General features: G+C 34.3%; 1 protein-coding gene across 13 annotated transcripts in view; it reads left to right on the top strand.

Annotated features, from left to right (window-relative positions):
• ZC3H13 (zinc finger CCCH-type containing 13) overlaps positions 1-26,275 on the top strand; it is a 104,109-nt gene that overhangs the window by 5,422 nt on the left and 72,412 nt on the right. For 9 of the 13 annotated variants that reach the window (XM_026493295.4, XM_048215592.2, XM_048215597.2 and 6 more), the window contains exons 2-5: positions 698-823; positions 1,136-1,245; positions 3,832-3,943; positions 19,283-19,391. In XM_026493295.4, the coding sequence (XP_026349080.1) occupies positions 707-823; positions 1,136-1,245; positions 3,832-3,943; positions 19,283-19,391 (448 nt within the window). In that variant the 5' untranslated portion in view covers positions 698-706. Of the gene's footprint in view, positions 1-697; positions 824-1,135; positions 1,246-3,550; positions 3,631-3,831; positions 3,944-19,282; positions 19,392-26,275 lie in introns of those variants that run through there. The other 4 variants (XM_048215593.2, XM_048215590.2, XM_048215586.2 and 1 more) reach the window with 2 other exon arrangements.

Here is a 26,275-nt window from a genome sequence, read left to right as displayed (position 1 = left end):
ATGTCAATGTAGTATAAATTATAGAAACATCTTGGCTTCTAGTTCTGTAGCCTGTCCTATTTTGAAAGAAAGTCATTTTGTCAACATTGAATTTTCTTTATATTATTGAAAATAAATGTCCTTGATTAGATTGTTCTTTTTTAAGCTCTGTTAAGATAGAGAAAATATTTAAATAGTTTGTATTTTTCTCCCAAGCTGATTTTTGGAATATACCTAATGTCACAAACTGTATAAAGCATAATTTCTACTATCAATAAAATTCTCACCTGATTTTATTTTCCAATTCTCTTTGACATGGCTTTCTTTTCCAGTTAACTACCTTATGGGGAATAGCACAACTTTTCCTTAAAAGATAGTTAGCTAAATTTTGAAACTTAGAAACTGAACATTTTGTAGTTGTTTTCTGAGGTTGGATGTACTATGAAAACTGTGCGAGTAGAATCTTATTCCTTCACACTGCAGAAGAGGAAAAATTCTAGCCAACAGATTTCAGCGTTGTTATGAGCTCACTAATGTGGCGTGCCTTAGAAGATACCTTCTGTTTACCTGTGACCTCTCCTATGCCTTTTTCTTCCTGAGAAAAGTTCCCCATAATTTTACAGTGTTATCTACAGCTTTATCTACGTGTAAGTTATGGGCTCAGTTAATTTAAAACTGAAGAATTTTACAGTTTTGCCTCTCTCTTTTTTGGTTAAAGTAGTACAAAATGTCAAAAATTAGAAGGAAGGTCACAGTGGAAAATACCAAGACCATATCTGATAGCACATCCCGAAGACCCAGTGTATTTGAGAGGCTTGGACCCAGCACTGGCAGTACAGCAGAGGTGAGTTGTCACTAGATCAGTCACAGGGGTTGTCTTATAATCCTGTTCTTGAATACTGATTTGTATCATAAAGGCGCATAGGTTGTTGTATTGTAGGAATGTTCAGTAAATTTTTGAAACTGAGTTTCATAAAGGAGTGAAAAGGGTAATAATTTTTATGGGTTTTTTTTCCTGATGTTTTTATTGTTTGGGGAATGAATAATGTATCTCAAGGTAGCTGGAATTTTGGTAGCATTTGTTTTAATTTTGTCCCACTAGCATCTTTTTTCCAGAAATAAATATGAAATTTACATAGTCATATCTGTCTCTTAGACACAGTGCCGTAACTGGCTGAAGACTGGCAACTGCCTCTATGGAAACACATGTAGATTCGTACATGGCCCTTCACCCCGTGGTAAAGGTTATAGCAGCAATTATAGAAGGTAAATTAAGAACTTTGAATTGTTCATATACTATTAGAAGATGGCTTTTGTAATTTATTTAGTATAAAAATCTGAAATACAAGCATATATTTGATCAGATATTTCTCTTTTGGTGGTGGTCTTATCAATAGTCAAAGATTAACAAGATCTTTTTAGTTGTTCATTTCAAGATTAATAAAATGTACACTTTAAAATTATTTGCTCAGTATTTACTGTTTTTCCAATAGATTTTTTTATAATATATGTATGACTTACTTTCTCCACCCCCAGGTATGTGCTAAAATGGCTTAAGATAGCAGAATTTCATGGATTTACTTTTACTGGGGAAAGACTGTTTTTAACTCTTAAAAAATTAAAATTTAACAAATATAATTTTAGCTTTCTAAGATGTTTAAATTCAGATCTTAATGACATAAGACAATCTGCTGCAAGCTCTGTACATTAAAATACATTCACCAGATCCCTTATCACAATGTATTAATGTAAATGAAAACAGGTACTTATATGTAGATAAAGAAGGTACTACTACCTATTTAGGACATCTTTTTGCCTTTAATAAAGGCAAAGCTAAATGTAACTTTCCTAATAAAGACCTTTAATTTTTATTTTGGTTCAGTTCATGATGATTATATTATGGTGTTTAAATATGTAACATATGTAAAGTTTGTCACAAAAACAGTTTAAACTTGATTGGTAAACAAGTAGTGAACCGAGTCCTAAAATTGGATGTGCTGATTGCTTTGGTAACAGCAGTAGTATAAAACTGAACATTAGCATTTGCAGATTTTTTTTAAATGGGTGAATTTGTGTGTGTGTTGTGTGTGTGTATAGATTTTGAAACTTAATAGAATTTAAAATTCAGACCTTTAACTGACTTCCTGTTCACTTAAACGTACATTTTAGTTTACTTGTGATGCTGAATACTGTTTTATTTGTATTTAGATTGTCATCTATGCCTTCTGTTAATGTGGAAAAACCAGTTCTTAACATGCGTTTAATTATCTGTATAAATATACACTTAGGTAAAGTGTTTCAATAATTTTAATGTTTTGTTCATATTATTACCACACTTTTAACACATGCTTTAATTCATCTGTGAAATTAATTGTCAACCGACAGAAAATTTTTATACAAGAGGTAATTTTGAGGAAAATGGGCAGAGAAATTTGTCTAAAATGGGAAAAAATAGTGTCATTACTAGACTTAGAATACAGGATTTTTTTTGTTCTCTTGTGCATGTTTTTCCATTTGATAACCCCCTTTGGATTTGTCTTTTTTTTTCCTTTGTAGGGAAGAAAATACAGTTCATAATGTGATGCAAAGATGGAAAGAAAAACTGTATTTCAGAAATGCTTAGTCACAAAATATTTAAGTCATTATTGAGCACTCATTGTATGTAGAGCACTCTGTTAGGCGCTCCTTAGGGTCGAAACAAGTTCTTAATAAATTGTCTTATTATATAAAGGAAACCACGACACAAAAGATGTACATGTCATCATAATTATAATTTAAAGCATTTAAGTACTGGTTTTTAATAGGTTCCACTTTCAAGGTCAGATTTAACTATTAAAACATTTAATATAGTCCTATAAAATGTACATACAGATATTAATGAGATCCTTTAAAGTGAATTAACTGAAATTATTTTCTTCATTAATCATGTGACTTGTATTGATTGATAAAAGAATTGATTTGATTGATAACTATTACTTGAAATAGATGGAAACATATATTTGATTTGTTTATATCCTTAAAAAATATATACAGTATTTTTTGGTGGCCAGTGAGGGACATACCACTCCTTAACTTCTATTGCCCTTTTTAAAAGGTCCTCTAGGAATATTGTTTAAAGGAAGTGTGTTTTCTCACTAATGGTGTAAAAATAATTGGATAGCCATCTGTCACATTTTCAGGATGAATTATGAAAGCTTACGAATGTTGACTATAAATATGTATGATTTTACCTAATTAAAAAGAAATCCACTGCCGAAGTCTTGCTTTGAATCCTTTGACTATTTTCTATTCTGAAATAATTTCAAATTTTAAGAAAAGTTATAAGAATAACACAAAACTCCTCTGTGTCCCGTGATTCCTAAGATGGGTAATTCTCAGTTGTAGATGTTATCTCGAGCCACATATGTGTATGCGTGATAATACTGTTGCTTCTTGATTAATTTTACAACATTGTGGTTTAAAACTATCTTCCTACTTTTTACTTTCAAATATAACTAATACCTTTATGTGATTTTTAGAAAATCAAATTAAGCTGTTAATTACAAATTCCTTTTTCTTGGCTCACATACAGTTTCTTATACATATCATCAGTACCTGCCACCCCGTGGAATTTTATTGTGTACATTTCTGATTGTAATGGGGAGAAAACTTGTAAGTCATGCTCATATTTTTTATATATTAATATTTAAGCTGAAGCAAATTGTTTTTCTGAACATTAGGAGCCATGAACAGAAAAATTTTGTTGAGATTCATGAGGTATTTCTGTAAATATATTCTTATAAATGTTATATAAATATAGATTTTTGTTGTTTTGTTTTGTTTTTTGTTTTGTTTTTGTTTTTTGGTTCAAAGGTCACCAGAAAGACCTACAGGGGATCTTAGAGAAAGAATGAAGAACAAGCGCCAAGATGTGGACACTGAGTCCCAGAAACGAAATACAGAGGAGTCATCCTCACCTGTTAGGGTAGGAATGAATTTCCCAAAACAGTTAAATTTCAGTAGTGATTTATTACTTATGTTCCATTTAAAATATTATCTTGTGTGCTAAATATATGGTAGGTGTGTAATATCACATTATAATGTTTTATATGGATATAATGTAATTTAGAGAAAAAAAGTCCTCTGGGAAAACTGATAATTCTCTGAATCAGTTCTTGGTGGTAGTTAAGATGAAGGGAATTGGTTCACAGAGCTCAAGCTGAACTTCATAGGATTTCTGTATCTTGGTGGGCATCATGAGTATCTAAAAGTATTCTTAAATTTTTAGAATTCAGCCAGCCATCATATCTGGCTTGTTTCCAAGAAAGATTGAAGTGGGCTACAGTAGAACACTGAGAAATTAAAACAATGAAAGCAAGGCATGGTGGTGACAGAAACCGAACTAGAGACCTTAGGTGAAGGAAAGCTCATGTGACCACAAAATTTAATGGTGAATTTCTTGGCAATGAAGCCAAAAGAGAAATATATTTTATGATGTAGCTTATTGAATAAAAGAAAACATCAGTGTATCAGTGTTTCAGATATGGAAATCTCATCCTGAGCTAGTGTTTTTAAAGAAATTTATGTATATGTGTTTGTAACAGATTTATTGGGGTATAATCCACGTTATTGGGGTATAATCCACGTACCATGCAATTCGTCCATTTAAAGCGTACCTTTTGGTGGCTTTTTGTATATTCCCAGAGTCATGCAACCATCACCATAATCAGTTTTAGAGCATTTTCATCATCGTAAAAAAAAAAAACAAACCAACAACCAAAAAAGCCCTGTACCCCTTTAATGGTTATACCTGTATTATCTAACTGACCACCAGCCCCAGGCAATCACTGTGCCACTTACTATCACTGTACATTTGCCTGTTCTGGATGTTTCATATAAGTGCAGTCATGCAATATGTGGCTTTGTTTTTGACTTGTGTCTTCTACCTACTATAGTGATTTCAAGGTTCATGAAAGATTATTAGGATATATAATATTTTATGCCTTGTTTTTGCCAGATATTCCATTGTATTAATATATCACGTTTTGTTCATTCATTAATTGGTGAACATTTGGGTTGTTTCCACTTTTTGGCTTTTATGTATAATGCTTCTGTGAACATCCATAAACAGTTTTTTGAGTGACATATATTTTCGTTTCTCTTGGGTTTATATCTAGAAGTAGAATTGCTGAGTCATACACTAACTCTATGTTTAATTTTTTGAGAAACTGCTAGGTTGTTTTCCAAAGCAACTACACTATTTTACATTCTTGCCAGCAGTGCGTGAGGTTTTCAGTTCTCTACATCTTTGTCAGCATTTGCTATTATTGAACTCTTTGATTAGAGCCATCTTAATGGGTGGTAATCTCATTATAGTTTTTGCATTTCCCTGATGGCTAATGATACTGAAATCATTGATATTGAACAATAAGATGTGCCTATTGGCCATCTGCATATCTTCTCTGGAGACATGTCTTTTCAGATCTTTGCCTGTTTTTTAATTTGGGTTGTCTTTTTTGTTGATTTATAACAACTCTCTCTATATTTTAGATACAAATTCCTTATTTATGATTTGCAAAAATTTTCTTCCATTTTGTGGGTTGTCTTTTTATGTTTTTGATGATGTCCTTTAAAGCACAAATGTTTTTAGTTTGATGAAATACAGTTTATCTGTTTTTGTTGTTGTTTGTGCTTTAGGTGTCTTATCTAAGAAACCATTGCCTAATTCAGGGTCACAAAGATTCATGCCTTGTTTTCTTCAAAGAATCTTTGAGCTTTAGCTTTAGCTTTGATCCCTTTTGAGTTAATTTTTATTTATGGTCCAGCCTTATTCTTTTTCATGTGGATGTCTTACTTGTCTCATATTATAATCTTTTTATTAAAATTCTTGAATTGTTTAAAGAGAAACCTTTCTGATAATTTAAGCTACATAGAAACTTGCTTATGACTATTTTTTTTTGATCCTTGATAAAAAAGTTGCTTTATAGTTTTACATTATAGTTTGTAGAGATTTAAATTCAGGAACCTAAAGTATGGGGCGCCTGGGTGGCTCAGTTGTTAAGCGTCTGCCTTCGGCTCAGGTCATGATCCCAGGGTCCTGGGATTGAGCCCCTCATTGGGCTCCCCGCTCAGCGGGAAGCCTGCTTCTCCCTCTCCCACTCCCCCTGCTTGTGTTCCCTCTCTGACTGTGTCTCTCTCTGTCAAATAAATAAAATCTTAAAAAGAAAATAAATAAAATAAATTCAGGAACCTGAAGTAATACACTTTTAAGTATGTATTTTTCTAATGTCTGATGATACATAATACTGCTTTAGAAATCTCAGATAGTAGTTCTTAGCTAGAGGTATGTACGTATCACAATTCTTTTGGAGGAGAAAGAGTCTTTTGCAAAATACATGCTGATACTCTACCCCTGATCTACTGAATTAGAATTTCTGGGTAGGGGCTGAGCATTTGTATTGTATTTTGAAATAACCGATTACTCAGAATAAAGAATGAAATCCATGATGTGCTGGTAATGTTTAACAACGACTCGGGGAAAAAAGCCATGCTTTGTAGGATTTGCCAATTTCTTTGGCATAGATTCTGCCATCATGGTCAGTTTCAAGTTCGCAAAGTGGTATCAATGAATACAGAGTTGGGAAGAGATGACTCATTTCACACCATCATATAGTATTTTTCACACATACACACATATATGTACATATATATACACACACACTCGTGTATAATAAATGTAATTAATCTCGAGTAAAATGTACTGAAATATTTAGGAAGTGAGTTTTGAATAACAGTTACCTTTGTTTTTATTATTTGTGTAATTGTTAGCTTATAGCATTTAATTTTTAATCATAGCTGTGTTTAACAATGACTTCTACAGTTCCTAAAAATTTAACACAAGAGTTGGCTCTTGTGAGTCAGTGTGAATTGGCTCTAGCATACCATTAAATGGACTGTAGTTCAAAAGGCAAATGTCTAGAATTCATATTCTGAAGACATTATTTTAGGAATTGTTTTTTAATTCTGCTGTCATTTTCCTTATCTGTAAATGGAGGCTATAGCTCTATCAGTGTTTTGCTGTGAAGAAAATATATGTAAAACTAACATGAGTGGCTAATCTATGATGACTATTTAATAAATGGCACGTACAGTATGAGAATAGCTCTTGGCCTTTCCTCTCTAATGTACATTGGTGTTAGGCTCTTAATAGGAGATGAACATCTGCATTGGAGATTTAGGTTGTTAACAGATATCTAAATCTAAGTGTGTTGCCAATCATAAAGGTTTATATGTTCAGCATATCAATTTAGTAGACAGCAGAGTTGGAATTTCATCAAGAAATTTAAAGCCTGCTTCTTACTTTCCCTAGATGAGGAAGCCCTCAAAGGTGCTGAGTGTCATGCATACCTATGGGTCATAGTCACAAGAGTGATCAGGTTTTAGGAAATTCCCTATCCAAACTTAGAGAAAACTGTTAATAAGCTACGATACCAGGGTATTAATTATTTTGAGTGATCTATCTGACAGGATAACAAATGCTGATCATCTGTGATACATTCCTGCTGCAACACAGATGTCTGTTGATCTTTATGTAATGAATTTATGGAAAAGTCAGATTTAGTTTAGGTAGGGGCAGCCATAGATTAGATAACATAGCATAGCTAAGATAGGTCAAGATACAAACTAACTGTCATTCTACCCTTTCTCTGCCACTGAATTCAACTCCAGTGTGTCTGAGTTATGAGGTTGATAACCTGTGATCTTGTGGGGAGACAAATTCATAAATAGATACATTGTAATTCTATAGAGTATGATAGTGTGACAGAGAGAGATGAGCAAAACACACAGTGGAAGGAATAAATAACTGCCTGGGGAACCAGAGAACATTTCACAGAGGAAAATGACATTTGCACTGAGTGTTGGAAGCATAGGTGGGATGGAAGAGGGGTTGGTCAAAGTTTAGAAAGAGGAGAAAACCAACACAGTTACAATAAGGAGTTTTAAAGGACTAGTGAGTTTGAGAAACTGGGAAGCTCTGTGCCTAACATACAGAAATTATAGCATGTGAATTTGAGGTGAGGGCTGAAGAGGTAGTTAGATCAGATTGTGAATAATCTTAATGTGTCAGTCAGGGCTTGGCAAGAGAAAAGAGATTTGTATGCCAGGAATCTATTCTTGTTCACAGATTCACCTCCAGACCCTGGATCTAGTAAGTTCACTTAGTGAATAAATGAAAAGTGATTCTGATGTGTAGCCAGTGTTGAGAACCCCTGGTGGCCTAGGGTCTGTGCTCCAGTGGGGCTGTTAAACACTTAAAATGTGGCTAGTTTGAATTGAGATGTACCGTAAGTATAAAATACATACTGAATTTCAAAGACTTAATATGTAAAATAAAAGCCAAATCTATCATTAATAATTTTTATGTTTATATGTTAGAATGACAATATTTTGGATATACAGGGTTAAAAAAAATATTACCAGAATTTTAATTTTCCCTGTTTCTTTTCCTTTTAACATCAGAACAATAAAATCCCAAATTACATATGTGTTGTATTATATTTCTGTTGTAAAAGGCTGGTCTGGACAATCTGAACCAAATTTAATACAGTGGAACTAAATTCAACACAAAATCCTGAGGTAGAGTCAGTAGGATTTGATGACCAAAAGAATGAGTGGAGGGGACATGTTAAGCCTAACTAAGCTTTCCATGCCATTAAGATGGAGAAGAGAACAAGTTGTATTGTGGCCCCTTTTGTATATTAGGCACATATCATGGACAACTAATTTTTGGCACTACTTTTAGTACTTGTATGGACACTAATGTGCCATTATAGTTCCTGTTGACATTCAGTTGCATTATCTTATGTTTAACAGTTCCAGAATAACAATTAACAATAATATCACTAATAATAGGATCGCTGAGAACAGTTTAAGATTTCTTTGTAGTTCTTAGGGCATATCTCATTAGGGAAATATCTGTGAAATCTATTAGGGATATAAAATCAAATTATTGTATGTCAAGTCACTTGAAACAGTTCTTCTCTGAGGTTAAACCACAAAATTGTATAATAGTTGGGTTTGGGTGGCTTTCTTTATTTTTGATTTTTGTTTTAGGGTTTCTTCTTTCTTTTTGATTTTTGGGGCTTGAACTCATGACCCTGAGATCAAAATCAAGAGATTGCACCTGAGCTGAAATAACGAGGTAGATATTTAACTGATTGACCCACCCAGGCACCCCTTCATTTTGTTTTTTAATCATAAAACATTTACATGGCTGCAAAGTTACATCTCCAAAACAGGTTGTATTCAGAAGTCTACCTTTTATCTCTTGATTGCTCTGTCCTATTCTCTATAGGTAACTACTCTTACTAGTTTTTGGATTCTCCTGCCACTTTAAACAGATACACATGCACACACACAAAGATGCAAATATACATATACATGTATGTATATAGGTACATATACAAATTGGTGTTTATGTAGGGGTATTTCTGCTTTCGTGTACATTTTCTTGATCTTGCTGTTTTTACTTATTACTGTATCTAGGAAACTGTTCCATAGCAATATGTAGAAGTATTTCTTGTGCTTTTTTACATTTGCATAGTACTTCATTGTGTGAATGTACTGCACATGGTTTAACTTGTGTTCTCCTGGCAGACATTTAGGTTATTTCAGTCTTACTACCACAAATAGAACTGCAGTGAATAGCTTTGTGCACTTGTGTTTTTGTTTTGGGAGTTTTGTTTTTTAACGAGTCTCAGGGAAAGATAAATCTGTCGAATGGAACTGCTGTGTCAAGGGTAAATTTCCTGTGTAATTTTGCTGAATAATGACAATTCTTGTTCATAGCCATACCATTTTGCATTGTTGCCAGCAGCATGTGACAGTGCCTATTTCTCCTCTGCTTTGTTAGCATATGTGGTCAGATTTTTGAAGTTTTGCCAATTTGACCAGAAAAAATTGTGTTTGTATAATTTTTATTTATGGTTCTCTTATGAGTGAAGTTGGACATCTTCCTATATTTAAGAACCTGTTTTCTGTGAATTCTGTTCATATTTCCTGCCCATTTTTCCTTTTTTTTTTTTTTTTTGGTAGTTCTTTATTTTTAGAATATCTTGTAGGGATAGAATATCTTGTAGGGACCGTTTATGATATCAGGTGCTGGTAATTTCCTCATTTTTTCATTTTTCTAATACTTTATTTTTTTAGTTTAGGTAAATAGCAGAATCGATCAGAATGTACAGAGATTTCCCATATCCTTCCTACCTCCACACACTCACAACCTCCCGTACTCTGAACATCCTGAACTAAAGTGGTACATCTCTTAAAACTGATGAACTTATATTGACACATCATGATCACTCAAAGTCCATAGTTTATATTAGGGTTTACTCTTGATATTGTACATTCTATGGGGTTGGACTAATGTATAATGACATGTGTTCACCATTATAGTATCACACAGAGTAGTTTCACTGCCCTTAAAAAGTCTTTGTGCCTATTCATCGTTCTTTCCGCCTATCTCCTGGTAACCACTGTTTCTTTTACTGTTTCCGGAGCTTAGCCTTTTCCAGTAGGTTGACTTTTTAGATTGGCTTCTTTCACTTAGTAATATGAATGTAAGGTTCTCCCAGCTCTGTTTATGGCTTGATAGTTCATTTCTTTTTAACAGTGAATAATATTTCATTATCTGGATATACCACCGTTTATTTTTCTATTCATCTTTTGAAGGACATCTTGGTAGCTTCCAAGTTTTGGCAATTACGAATAAAGGTGCTATAAACATCCTTGTGCAGGTTTTGTGTAGACACAAGTTTTCAACTCATTTGGGTAAATACCACAGAATGCCATTGTAGGACTGAATGGTATGAGGACGTTTAGTTTCCCAAGTTTTGGTTTATCTACTTGACGAAGTTCCCCTCTATTTCTAGTTTGCTAAGAGTTTTTATCACGCATTTTTTTATTATTCCAGTTTCTCTCATTAGCATATCGGTTTGCTTATTTTTACTTTTTTTAGTGGTTGCACTAGAGTTTGCAGTGTAAGTTTACAACTAATTGAAGTCTCCTTTCAAATGACACTGTAGTGCTTCACAGGTAGTCCAAGTACTGTATAATAACAAAATTTACGAATTCTTTGCTCAGGAATATCATAAGCGATATTGGGATTTTCTGCTCTTAAAGGTTTGGTAGACTTCCCATGTGAGACCATCTGAATCTGGTACTGTTTTATGAAAAGTTCTTTAACTATTTTTTATATGGAAATTAACTGGACTTTTGACTTTGTGAAATCAATTTTGTCAAACTGTATTTTTCTAAAAAATTAATCCCTCTGGGTTTTTAAACTGCGTAGAGTTGTGTGAAGAAATCTCATGTTTTTCCTTATTTTTCTTTGTTCTGATGCCTGTTTTTACTTTATTATATCTGATTTTGGATACTTGTGCTTTTCTCCTTTTTCTTGATTAGGTTAGCCAGTGGAGGTTTTGTTGTTGTTTTGTTTGTTTGGTTTTTTGTTTTTTGGTTTGTTTGTTTTTTCAAAGAGTTAGCTTTTGGATTTGTGGATTAGTTCTTTCTCTTTTGTAACATACTCATTTGTTTTTCTTTTATTCTTTCTTTGGTTTACTGTATTCCTTTGTTGAATTGGTTGAGCATTTATTTTTATTTGATTTATATTAGTATTTAATGCTTTAAACTTTGATAAATGGTTTAGCTGAATTTATGGATCTTATATGTCATGTTTTCATTATCATTATTTTCAAGAAATTCTCCTTTTTAGGTTAGGATTTCACCCAATAATCTTTTAATTGAATGTTTTAAATTTTTCAGGTTGAAGAGCTTTTTGTTATGTTTGTGTGTTATTTTGATTAAAAATAACTTCTGTGTTATTACTCTTTTTTTTTAACTTTAGTGAGATTTTCTTTGTGACTTAAGATATAGTCAGTTTATCTGAATTTTCCCTGTGTGCTTGAAAAGAAGAAGTATTTTCTATTTTTTTAGTTTTCAGGTTCTAGAGTATATCTAAAACATCTATTATTTTGATCTTCTGTATTTTTAATATCTTTGTCTACTTGATCTCTTGGTTTGAGAAGATCTTGTTGAAGTATCTCAGTGGTATGTCTCTGTCTAGTTTTATCTACATCTCTTGTACTTTCTGCACTTTACTGCTATATTGAGTGCTCAGGTACAGAGATAATAACTGTTCTCTTTTCATTATAATTTTTTTAAAGCAGTGTTTAGAGATAACTTGAGTTTGGTTATCTGTTGAATGTACTTTGAAGAATACAGTCTTATTTGTGGCTCTCCTTATTATGAAACAAGATAATATAATTTTTGTGATCACTTCATAAAATCTCCATTAACCCTATAAGGGGAGTTTTCTTCAGTAGTTGTAAACAAATTATACTACAGTTTCCCCAGTATAGATCTACATTTCTTTATTCTCTGTGTTTTTATAATATTGAAAGGATCTGAAATTATACATCTGTGAATAATTTAAAATTTTAAAATGTCTGATTGTATCTGTTTAATAGCTATAGACTGAGCTGAGTTTTTGGGCTAATGTTTGGGCCAAAAATCAATGAACCATTGTTCATTTTTTAATACCCTTCATCAGAAGTGTCCAGTTGAAAAGTTTTGAAAATATTAAGGTGAAAACCATTATCTCAATAGTAGTTTTTTCCAGTTGTTAATAGCTTTGATATGATATGTGGTAGTAAATTACAGACAAGAAAAATTTAGATTAACATTAATTCTAGAGTTTCTGACAGAAAATTAAGAATTCACTAATGATGTTAGTGTTTTGTGAAACTAAGTATATTTTTAGAGTAATAGGGTTTGGAATCTTTTTTTTTTAAGATTTTATTTATTTATTTTAGAGATAGAGAGGGAGAAGGGGGGAGGAGCAGTGGGGGAGACAAAAGCAGACTCCGTGGTGAGCACAGAGCCTGACATAGGGCTTGATACCACGACCCGGAGATCATGACCTGAGCCGAAATCAAGAGTTGGATCATTAACCAACTGAGCCACCCAGGTGCCCCTGGAATCATTATTCTTTAAAAATAAAAGGTACGAAAAAAACCCCAAAATCCTTTGTATAAAGCATCGAGTGTTTAAAAACTTGATATTCTTTAATATAACAGAATTATTTCTATGATTGATAATAGATTTAGGCTAGTAATGGACAAATTTACACAGTTGTTTTAAAGTGAATATTAGTACAAGGGGAGAATTTCTTTGGTATATAAATAATTGAGTTATTCTTTGACTAAGTGTTCTGTGATAATTTTTATCTATGAGTCTCAAAGTTTCTCCGAGTAATTTTGGAAAGATGTAAGGAAATGTAATGAGATTATATGGGATAAATGGAAAAGGTAGTTGAAGTAGATTTTTTCCCCCTTCCCATCTTCTTTGTCTTATCTAATACATAATAATACTGTTCCCTGTCATTAACAATAGAACAAACTTGTGTTAGGGATAAACAGACTTTATTTTAGGAACAAAACGTCAGTTGCACTAGTATGGCCTAGAGTGGCTTGATCTGACCAATGGTTGTGGATAAGTCCAAGGGGGACATAATTGGTTGTACTTCAAACAAGAGGCGGAGTCTCATGTGATTGCTAAAGAATTGTTAATCTTGTTAAGAATTGTTAGTCTTGGGGCGCCTGGGTGGCTCAATCTGTTAAGTGCCTGCCTTCGGCTCAGGTCATGATCTCAGGGTCCCTGCTCGGCGGGGAGCCTGCTTCTCCCTCTCTCTCTCCTCTTCTTGTGTGCGCATTCTCTCTCTCTAATAAAATCTTAAAAAAAAAAAAAAAAAGAATTGTTGGTATTAACTTTCCCTTTCAGCACTATTATGGTCTGTATACTTTGAGGGCCCTCCCACTGCAGTAGTACTAGATCCTGGATAAGTGAGAGCAGATACATCTTAAATGTATTGCTGCTTTCTCAAAAATGCAAAACAGCAGCAAAAACAAAGAAACACGAACAGGGAATCGAAACCAAGGATTAAGTGGCAAACCTGAAAGCTAGTGGTGACCTTGAAACTTTTACTAGTGTTAGAGTTGGTCAGAGAATAAGCCTTTGGTCCATCTGTGGAGAGAGAGTTGTTGAATTGAAACATGGAGCTGAAGAACTTAATCCAGAATACAACACATAAAGATGGGGTCATAGGAAATGTTGAAGAGATTCAAAAATGTGAGGGAAATACTTAGAAAATTGAATGTACCTCTAATTGGAACTCCAGGAAAAAATAGATCGTAGGAGAATTAATATTGAAAGAAATAGTGCTGCGAATTTTCCATAATTGATGAGACAAAGCTACAGATAGCACAGTATATACCAAATAGAATATTATCATGCAACTGCAAAATACCAGAGTTAGAGAAAATATTAGAAATACCCCCCCCAAAAGAGGCAAGTCATCCTACAAAGGAGCAACAGAATGACCTCAATAGCAATGGAAGCCAAAAGACAGTGAGATTAATATTTCCAAAGTGCTAAGATAAATCTGTCAACCCATAGCTGTATGCCCAGCGAAATTATTTTTCAAGAATGAGGATATAATACATTTTCAAATAAAATTGAGAATGTTGAGTACTAGGAGACCTTCACTAAATAGAGAATCTCTAAAAAGATACGTATCAGGAAGATAGCAAATGACCTTAGAAGGAGGATCTGAAATGTGAATAGGAAAGGTGAACAGAGAAAATGTTTACTAGGTTGGACAGTCTGTTTTGTTACGGCCTTTGAAGTTGTCAGAAGTGTGGCCTTATACTTTGAAGAGGTGTGGTATGGTACCAAAAGTGTAGTGTAAATTGCTTTGAACTCCCCAGAATCCATTCCATCACTTTTTCATTTTGTAGCTGCATTGTGTTTTGGGGGAATTGACCTCGGTTCACTGCTGGGGCCTGATTAGTTTAATTCAGTCAAAATAATCCCATTCCCCTTGCTAATTCAGTTGATTCAGGAACCAGGCCTAAGTCATTTTGCCGTGACCATTACCTTGGTATTAGTTCCTGGTTTAGATGTAGTCATGTGACTGAAGTTGGCCTACTCAAACTGCAGGAAAGAATTCTTGTTTCATGATTGAGGGAGAGGCCCACTGGGAGAACCTAGATTGCTTCTTATTATGGTAAAAGAAATATGCCTCAACGTGAAGTCAACAGTAGGAATAGCAGAGCTGTCAGAAAGGAAAAACACCAGAAAGTTTGATCTCTGAAGATTTCAGCGTGTTACTAAATCACCCAGCCCTGAAGTTTGCGCTATTTTATGTGAGATTGTAGTTCAAATTTGTAGTTTATAAGCTTCTAGTATCTTATTTAAGCTCTACCCAAAACTTATCCTGCAAAACAAGTTAGACTTCATTAATACAAGTATAATTTCAGTTCTACACCAGAAGTAGAAGCCATATGCTGTATACTGCTCTGACAAGACTAGATTAATTTTAGTTATTACCTTTTATTGAAGTACATTGGCAAAGTAGTGAGTCCAGGGAAAATGACAGAGTGAGGAAGAGTGTGAAAATCTCAAAATGTTAATGTATGATCAATGTGAGCCATCTCTTTGGCCTTGTATAAGAAGATGCTGAAGAGATTTAGTAACGCCGGTGTTCACATATTTAAAGGGCTATCCTGTGAAAGAAGTATTAGATTTATTTTTACATGATTTAGACGTCAGAACTGATTTAGTCAGGAGGAATTCTGGAGCGGTGTAAGAGAGTTGTAATCAGTATAAGAAAGAATGTTTTAATACTTAGAGCTGTCTGAAAATGGGGACAAAGGGATGCAGCAGTGAGGAGCTATCAGTGCAGATGCAGGGAATAAATTTTTTTTCTGAAAATCTTCTCACAGGACTTTCATAACTACATAGTATTAAAAAAATTCTACATAAGGCAGGAGGAGGTTGAATTATATTATTTACAAAGACCCCTAGCATTTTATTATTCTAGTTGCTAATCCAATTATTGTAATATTGGTTTTCAACTCTTAACCTCAATACTTCTTTTTAGATCAAATTCTTGGTAATGCCCCCTTACTATTGTATAAAAACAAAATTCATAATGAATATTATCTGTCCCTACATATAATGTTTAAGTAATAAATGTGAATGTAATATAAAATGAAAATAACTTAAAGTCCACCATCATTTATTGCATTTCTGAAATCTAAGAAATTTTTGAAACCAAACATTTTTCCTAAGTAAGGCATAGATTTATTCAACAGCAAAACCTAATTTTAACTGACATGAAGCTAATGATAGTCTTTATACAATTGGTGAATTCGTGTTTTGCTGTAAAAATATTCATATGTTTGATCACAGGTTGCTGCTCCAGACCCTGCTGGTGGTGTTACTTAATATACTTTGAAGTCCACAAAAATTCTTAATTCTTAAAATATCTCATCCCAACAGTATTGGCTGAAATATTTTAGTTCATTAACAAGTACTTCAACATGCACATGTTCTGGGACGGCTAAGTTAGGATGCATAATAAAGTAATCAAACAGCTGCACATCTGATGATAGGTTTGCGTTTAAAAGAAATAAGACGGACAAGCTACTCTGGTCAAGAGGTGAGAGAGCAGGCCATGCTGTGCTGCATGGGACAGGGAATACCAGACCCTGTTTATTTGAATATGGTAAAAGAAAGGGAGAAATAACTGACAAAGGAATAGCATATCTAACCAAATTATGCCTAAACACTTTTGAATTGGAAAAAAATGGGGAAATGTGACATTTTAAAAAAATGATCTGAGCCTTCTTAATAATTGTTATCAAAATAATTCCTATATTTTGATAATGACAAAGTATTAGAAAAAAATGTATCTTCTAACTTGAATGAGATTCCATTATTATTGAAGCCTGCATTCAGTCTCTAATACTTAATAACAGAAGTCATATATGATCTCTGAGGACAATGTCAGAGTCATATTAAAAGACAATAGCCTTGGGGCGCCTGGGTGGCACAGCGGTTAAGCGTCTGCCTTCGGCTCAGGGCGTGATCCCGGCATTATGGGATCGAGCCCCACATCAGGCTCCTCCGCTATGAGCCTGCTTCTTCCTCTCCCACTCCCCCTGCTTGTGTTCCCTCTCTCGCTGGCTGTCTCTATCTCTGTCGAATAAATAAATAAAATCTTTAAAAAAAAAAAAAAAAAGACAATAGCCTTTAAAAAAAAAAAAAAAAAGAGGGACGCCTGGGTGGCTTAGTTAAGCATCTGCCTTCATCTTAGGTCATGATCCCAGGGTCCTGGGAGCAAGTCCCCCATCGGGCTCCTTGCTCAGTGGGGAGCCTGCTTCTCCCTCTGCCTGCAGCCTCCCTGCTTGAGCTCTCTCTCCCTCTCTCTGACAAATAAATAAAATCTTTAAAAAAGAAAAAAAGACATTAGCAGCTCAAAAATTACATAATTTTATTATATAGGGTGAATATTTTAAAATATTTATGTAAGTTATTAATGAAATTTATTAAGATGATTACATTTTTGGTTCTAAATCTTAAAAATATTCTGTTACACACTTGCAGATTATTTTGTTTATTTTGCAGTATCAGCACTATGGCTCTGAAACCCTTTTCAACTAAATTAGTATTTGGATAGTACATGATATATTTTTTTAAGATTTTATTTATTTATTTGACAGAGAGAGAGAGACAGCCAGCGAGAGAGGAAACACAAGCAGGGGCAGTGGGAGAGGAAGAAGCAGGCCCCCAGTGGAGGAGCCTGATGTGGGGCTCGATCCCAGAATGCTGGGATCACGCCCTGAGCCAAAGGCAGACTCTTAAGGACTAAGCCACCCAGGTGCCCCCATGATATTTTAAGTAGGAAACACGGAATATATTTTTCAATAATTTGGAGATAACTTTCTATAAATTTTTGATATAACTTGTACTGATTTATATTTATAGTGAGTTTAATCCACAGAACATTTAAAAGTTGCGTGGGGGGCATCTGGGTGGCTTAGTTAAGTGTGCAACTCTTGATCTCAGCTCAGATCTTGATCTCAGGGTCCTGAGTTCAAGCCCCACATTAGACTCCACACTGGGTGTGGAGCAAAAAAAAAAAAAAAAAAAAAAGTGGCATGGGATATAGAATAGTTGATCACTGATGCTCTTTAGAGTATAGTTTAAGAATAAAAATAGATCGTGTTCCTTTTTTTCCTTTTGTTTTATGTATAAATAGGATCCTTCCTTCCTTTTTTCCTTCTTCCTCCCTCCCTCCCTCCCTCCCTCCCTCTCTTTCTGTCTTTTGACCTCTTACCATTTTTCCACGGCTGGTTGTACTCTTGTAGAATCTTTTATAATGACTTTTGTCCGCCTTTATTGTCTTAACAGCAACCATATATGTCATTTAACAAGTGATACAGCATGACTTTATACTTAAATATATAAAATTAGGGGCAATTATAATATATTCTAGAGTTCTTTAAAAAGAAGACTTCAAAGAGAAATTAATTTGTGTTTTAAGCAGCCCCATTTTATGTTTGGTGATGCTCAGAAAGAACTTTCAGCAATTAACGTCTTTTGTATGTTAGTTTCTTTCATAGGCGGGATTTAAAGCATTAATAAAAGTGAGACACTGTGGTAGGAAGGTAACAGTTCCATTACACTGGTTACTTTATTTTCTTACCAGTTTGTAAAATATTGTTTGGAGTTTTTCTGTAATAAGATATTTAATTACATGTTACCAGCTGAATTACTATTGTCCTGTTTTGTCTATAGGATACTGTTAAACTTGGAATGTAGAATTTTCTGTTTTTTAGCTACAGTATAAGGACTAATTTTCTAAGTGTTTTAGCTACCATTTTGGTTTCATCAAAATAGGGAAAAATCTTTTTTGGAAAGCATTTATAAAATTATCCGATGAGTTTGGATTTATCTTTAGGTGTATAGGGAAATGCTATTACATTAGTATATGACAAGTTTTAGATCAGTAATTATTTTTGAGCGTCTACTATGAACAGTGTAGTCGTTTTTTAGTCCTTTTTTAATGTAGTCATGTATCGGTCCTTTTGTTTATTTTATCCATTTTAAACAGTTTTTTCCCCTAGAAACTTAGTAATAGAAACTTGGTATGTTGTAGACTATCCAGTGCTTATTAAATATTTGTATTGTATATTTTTAAGTCTCATTTACTCCTTACTTTTACCATGTTGCTGTTCTTTAATAAAATAGTGTTCCCATTGCATTGCTGCGCTAGAACTTGTCCCTTTTTCTACTTCGTGAATAAGTGATTATCTGCAAAACAGATTAAAAAAAGATGAAGCTAGAAGTATTCTGTATTATAGTAACTATCATAATTTTTTAAAATATAGTAATCTGTATGTATGTATATACTTTTTAGAAAGAATCCTCAAGAGGGAGACATAGGGAAAAGGAAGACATAAAAATCACTAAGGAGAGAACTCCAGAAAGTGAAGAAGAAAATGTAGAATGGGAAACTAATAGAGATGGTGAGTTTCAAAATCTTTATATAGTCAATTTATTGATTATTTACTTTGTAGATTTTTTGGGCTAAAGCACTTTTCAACTGTGATCTCCTTGTTTCAGAATCATCTTATTGCATTGTTTCTACCTTACTGAGTTAGAATACAGAAAATGGCATATGGTAGCAGAACAAAGGCAGAGAAAGCTGATCACACAGCATTTTTCAACTTCCTCATCCTTTTTTCCCCCTAGAACTATATTGGGCAGCGTCACAGTCCTTTGAAATTGTACTACTTTTCTAAGTTTTTTTAGTTCCTCAATACCAAGGTTAAAAAACTTAAGTCTAAATTTTGTTTGTTTCACATAAAATATTAAAATGAGATTTTTAGATCTTAAGGATCTGGGAAAATTATTTCCAAGAAATTTTGTAGACTTTCATCTTTCAGAAGAAATCCAATTTGGATAATTGAGACCAGGGATTTATTGATGAAAAATAGCAAAATCATCTTTGCATCATTGTCTTAACAAATTAGCATTTATTTTCCACACCATGAATGTTCTCTCTTCTTCACTTCTATGACCTTCTGAAGGTGAGCACTGTAGTCTCACACTACCAAGTATAGAGAAAGAGAACTCATATTTGTTGAATGCTTAAGGTGTGCTGGGCATTTTAATCTAGTTAATGTAATTATGTAATTACCTTATTAATTCAGTAGCTTTGTTATTCTACTTACAGATGACAAAACTAAAGAGTGTAAGAATTTAAGCAACTTCCTTAGCAGTAAACTGAAAACTTAGACCAGGGATTAAAAAAACAATAGCTTGTGGACCAGCTACCGGTTTTTGCAAATAGTTTTGTTGGAACACAGCCATGCCCATTTGGTTACATATTTTTTGTAGCTGCTTTTCAGCTACAGTGGATGAATAGACATCTGTGAGAGCCAAGAGCCTGTAAGTCTAAAATATTTACTGTTACATTTAAGAACAGTTTCTGAGGACTTATACTCTGATATGTGAAAAGTGTGCTAAATGCCTCTCCAGTAATTTGAACATCAGTATTTTTTAAGGAAATCCATTCCATCTTCAGATAGTGTTGTCTTTATTTTATTTTTTTTTAAAGATTTTATTTATTTATTTGACAGAGATAGAGACAGCCAGCGAGAGAGGGAACACAAGCAGGGGGAGTGGGAGAGGAAGAAGCAGGCTCATAGCGGAGGAGCCTGATGTGGGGCTCGATCCCATAACGCCGGGATCACGCTCTGAGCCGAAGGCAGATGCTTAACGACTGCGCCACCCAAGCGCCCCTAGATAGTGTTGTCTTTAAAACTTACTCCTAAACATAGATAAGAAACTTCCCTACGATTAGTTTATTGGGATTTCATAAGCCAATTTCATACCTCCTACAAAATAGCAGTAGAAGCAGCTATAATGTCCCATTACAATGGTAGTAGTTAATATACTGAAATAAAATATTACAAACCTTGACTGTTAATGGTTGGATGGTAAACTTTTCCTGAGTATGAAAGGATTAACTCAACACACTCAGCATTCTTTTCATTTTAGTTATTTGTGGATAAAAAACACTCTGAAATGTACTGGATACTTCTTATCTTTAAAAACAAAAATTTCTCTGTTTCCATTTAAAAGGTTTGGAAAAGCCTAAGACAGTTCTCTCCTTGTTTTCATAATAGCTATTTCAAACCCTCTCCTTAAATCTCCCAGTGAACCCTTCATTCGTAGTTTCTGTCTGCTGTTTACTACACAGAAACGATACAACTCACCATCCACTAACTCCCTCAACTTCCTGCTACCATAGTTCCAAATTAGTCTTCTTTTCCCACCTGAACTTCACTATTTCCCTTTCATTCTATGTAAGAAGCCTCCCTTCTACTGTGTAAGGTTGTATTTCCCTGTATTCTGGATCCGATTTCCTCCCCCATCTGCAGTCTTGTTCATTGAGCATACGTTCTCTTTTACATCTTTAACATCCATCTGGATACTTTTTCTCTTCTCTCCATGTGACTTTCAGCCATAACCCTGCTTATCCCCACTTTACAACTAAATTCCTGAAGTAGTTCTGTACCTTACTGTCTTTACTTTTTCACCTCAATACTTACTCAGTTTTCTGACCCATGTCTTCACTAAACTGCTCTTCAAAGTTTCTGATAACTTCCTCTTTGCTAAATAAATGGAGACTTACTGTCTCTCTTCTATAATCTCTCTGCAGCATTTGAGAGCCTCTGTCTTCTAGAAGCACTTTCCCCTTGGATTTCATCTATCTATCTATTCCTCTTTAGGTTTTCTGTCTTCCTTTGAAGCCCTTCAGTCTTCTACAGAGGTTCCTTTTATTTTTATCTCTCTCTTAAATGTTGATTCCCAAGGCTTTGCTCTAGACTGCCATCTTTAAAAAAAACTGAAGTGATTTTATTACAAGAGGCTTTTATATACAAAATTACTTTAAAAGGTGAGTAGATGCCTTTTATATAGTTTTACATAAAAAATATACACATGGCTGTTTATTACAGTTTCTCTTGATTAGAACTCAAAGGTTTTGATCATTTGTCTCTACATATTAAAAATATGCTTAAAGGAATATTGATGCATGGATTCAGCCATTTCAATCCCCAGATAATGAGACTGTGAACTAGTTTAATAGGCTTTCCTTTTACATTTTCAATCTAAAGTAAATAGCAATTTTAGCTAGACTCAGAAGAAATTGCTCTATACCAATATTTCTCAAACTTTTTGGTCTTAGGACACTTTTCACTTTTTTTTTTTAAATTATTATGTTCAGCTAGCCACTGTATAGTACATCATTGGTTTTTGATGTAGTGTTCAGTGTTTCATTAGTTACGTATAACACCCAGTGCTCATCACAGCACATGCCTTCCTTATTAATACCCATCACCCAATTACTCCATCCCCTCACCCCCCTCCCCTCTGAAACCCTCAGTTTGTTTCCCGGGGTCCATATTCTCTCATGGTTTGTCTCCCTCTCTGATTTCTACCCCTTCAGATTTCCTTCCTTTCCCCTGTGGTCCTCAGTGCTATTGCTTATGTTCCACATATGAGTGAAACCATATGGTAATTGTCTTTCTCTGCTTGATTTACTTCATTTAGCATAATCCCCTCCAGTTCCATCCATGTCAATGCAAACACTTTTTAAAAGGATCCCAGACAGCTTTTTTTTTTTTTTTTTTTTAAGATTCATTTATTTGAGAGAGGGAGAAGAGAAAGAGAGGGCGCAAGTAGGGGGAAAGGGGAGAGGGAGAGAGTCTTAAGGAGACTCTGTGATGAGTGTGGAACCCAACGTAGGGCTCAGTCTGTGCCACCCTGAGGTCAGGACCTGAGCCAAAACCAAGAGTCAGATGCGTAATCGACTGTGCCACACAGGCACCCCCCCGCCCAAAGAACTTTTGACCTGGTAGATTATCTGTTTCAGTTCTTACCATATTAGACATTGAATCTGGGAATTTTAAAAATATTTACTTATGAATTTATTTAACAATGATAATAATAGGGGCATCTGGGTGGCTCAGTCGTTAAGCGTCTGCCTTCGGCTCGGGGTGTGATCCCGGAGTTCTGGGATCGAGCCCCACATCGGGCTCTTCCACTGGAAACCTGCTTCTTCCTCTCCCACTCCCCCTGCTTGTGTTCCCTCTCTCGCTGGGGCTGTCTCTCTCTCTGTCAAATAAATAAATAAAATCTTTAAAAAACAAACAAACAATGACAATAATAAACCCATCATATACATTTACAAAAAATAGATGTGTTTTGCAAATTAAAAATAAAAATTACAAGGAGGATTAGTGTTTTACAGGTTTTTGTAAATCTTTTTAACATCTGACTTAATAGAAGACATGTAGATTTTCATATCTGCTTCTGCATTCAGACTGTTAATGATATTGTATATCATATGACTTCTGGAAAACTCCACTATATACTCAGGAAAGAATAATAAACCAGTCAAATAATGTAGTATTATAGAAATATTTTTGATCTTCTAAAACTCCCAGAATTGTCTTGGGTTCCCAGGAGTCCTCAGACCACTCTTTGAGAACCACTCGTTTCTTGTAGTGGCTTGTGCTTCCAGTTGTTTTCCCTTTGCCTAGCCACCTTTTCTCAATTTTAATTTTTCCTTCCAGATGAAATCGTGCTTTTAGGGCATCATTAGCATCTATGTATTAATGATTCCAATATCTAGAGCTCTCAATTAAGGCATCTATCAACTGGATATCTCCATCTGCATTCCCATCTTAAGAGTACCGCTTTCCTACTAGGTCCCCCAAAGCCTGGGAATCATTACTTGATACTCTGTCCCCTCAACCTAGACATTTATAGAGTTCTGACATTTCTACGTACTGAATATCTTTTAGAACCATCTATTTTTTACCTAACTACTAATATTTTGGTTACTAAAATACTTGCTTATTGCCTTCAAATATATTTTACCAGAATAACCTACCTTGAGGTAGGTTAATCTTGTCTCCTAATTCATTTTCCACTTGAAAGTTAGAATAATCTTAAAATAAATTTTTTTACCATAGTATACATTCAGAAGAGTGCAAGATTCGTGTGTGCAACTCGTTCAGTTTTTACAAACAGAACAGACTTGTATAACCAGCACCCAAATCAATAAATAGAAAATTAATAGTATCCCATAAGCCCCCTTGTGCTCCCTTTCTAGTCACTACCTCCCAACCCCCACCTCCCAGAGGTAACTACTGCCCTGATTTCTACCATCAGTGATTAGTTTTGTCTGTTTTTGAGCTATGTATAAATGGAATCTATAGCAGTACTCTTTTTATGTTTAGCTTCTTTTATTGACAATACATTTTCGAGATTAAACTGTATTTTAATTTACTGCACATTGTTGTAGTTCATTATTATTGCTATATCGAATTTCATTGTATGAATATACCATAATTTATCCGTTCTACTGTTGATAAACATTTGAGTAATTTCCAATTTTGAGCTATTATGAATAAAGTGCTATATTACTATTCTTAATCATATCTTTTGCTAAACATGTACCCATTTCTCTTCAGTTTATGCCTGGGAGTAGGATTGCTGGGCCATGGAATTTGCATATGTTCATCTTTAGTAGATAATTTAAAAATGGTTGTTGTTTTTTATATGGTATTTTTTTGTTTGTATTTTTCGTCTTAGCCATTCCGGAGATGTGTGCTGATATCCTATTGTGGTTTCAGTGTGCATTTCCCTAATGACTAATAAAGTTGAGAACTTTTTCACATTTATTGACTACTATATAATCTGTTTTGTAAACTGTATGTTCCAGACTTGCCTATTCTGTTGTATTACCTGTTTTTAATTGTTGAGAATTCCTTTTATATTTTGGGTATAAGATCTTCATCAGATTATGTATTCCAAATATCTTCTTCCAGTCTGAGTTGCAGAATGCTCTTACGAAAGAATAAATTGCTTCACTTCATTCCTCTTTTTAAAATTCAGTTTTCCCGGGCTTCCTGGGTGGCTCAGTTGTCTGAGTGCCCAACTCTTGGTTTTGGCACAGGTTGTGATCTCAGGGTCATGGGATGGAGCTGCACATTGGTCTCTGCACTCAGTGGGAGTTTGCTTGAGGTTCTCTCTCCCTCTTCCACCTCCTCTGCCCCTCCCCCTCCTGGTGCATGTGCAAACACGCTCTCTCTCTGTCTCAAATAAATAAATAAAATCTTTAAAAAAAAATTTGGATTTCCCATTTCCTTCAGGATCAAGTACAAATTCTTATTGTACAAAACTTTTCATTATCTGGTTGCTTCCTATATTTCCAACCCCTCACCCCCAAGTCTGTGTTTTTTATTTGGTTACTTAAACTTCCTCTTATTTATTTATCATAGGGACTAGTGCAGTGACATAAAACACAAAAGTATCTTTGGAGGAGAAGAGAAAATATATGAACATAGTTTGGTAATCTTAGAGGTGGATACATTCTTCTGAAGTAAGGCATAAAACCCAGAGGCCTTATTTGAGTACATAAAGATTTAATTTTCCATATAACGTAATTTAATAATTAAAGGATCACCATAAGAAAATATTTGGCATGTGTAACGTGTAAACATATGGGAAAAACACTATATAAACATATAACCAACTTCCGCAAATATAAGAAAAAGATAGTCCAGTTGAAAAATGGGCAAAAAACAAAAATAGGTAATTCATAGAGGAAATAGAAGTGGTCAATAAATGCTCAGGCTCAATACAGAAGAAAGCCAATGAATATAAAAAGGTAGCATTTTTCACCCATCAGATTGATAAAAATGAAAAATACTAATATTATGAAGTGGGAGTTTCCATTGGTAAAGCTATTTTGGAATGCAGTTTGGCAATATTAAAATAAAATTACGCTTATCTTTGATCCAGCAAATCTAGTTTAAGAAATCCAGCCTAAAGAAATAACTTGCACTTGTGAATCAGTGAAGCTGTCAGAATGTTCACTGAAGTCTTGTTTATAGAGCAAAACATTGAAAACAAACTGAACGTGTGTCAGAAGGAAACTGGTTAAATAAATTACAATACGTTCGTATCATGAAATGCATTATAGATGTTAAAATGAAAATGGTTGATCTTTATGCATGACATGGAAAGGTATTTCTTTTTTTAAAGAATTTATTTTAGAGAGAGAGTGAGTGCAAGTGGTGGGAGGGGCAGAGGGAGAGAGAGAATCTCAAGCAACTCTGCACTGAGCCTGGAGCCCGACGTGGGCTCTATCCCTGGACCCTGAGATCATGACCTGAGCTGAAATCAAGAGTTGGCTGCTTAACCAGCTGAGCCACCCAGGCGCCCCTGGAAAGTTATTTCTATAGGTCAGTGTGTGTAGTTTTGGTCCCATTATTTTAAAGAGTGTGAATATAAAGGTTTATTTTTATGCATACAACACTACACGAGGAAC

The sequence above is a fragment of the Ursus arctos genome, unplaced genomic scaffold, assembly GCF_023065955.2.
Source record: "Ursus arctos isolate Adak ecotype North America unplaced genomic scaffold, UrsArc2.0 scaffold_10, whole genome shotgun sequence".
In the NCBI taxonomy this organism is placed as follows: Eukaryota; Metazoa; Chordata; class Mammalia; order Carnivora; family Ursidae; genus Ursus; species Ursus arctos.
The sequence above is the reverse complement of the archived record's forward strand: the minus strand, read 5'-3'. Positions and strand labels throughout refer to the sequence as shown.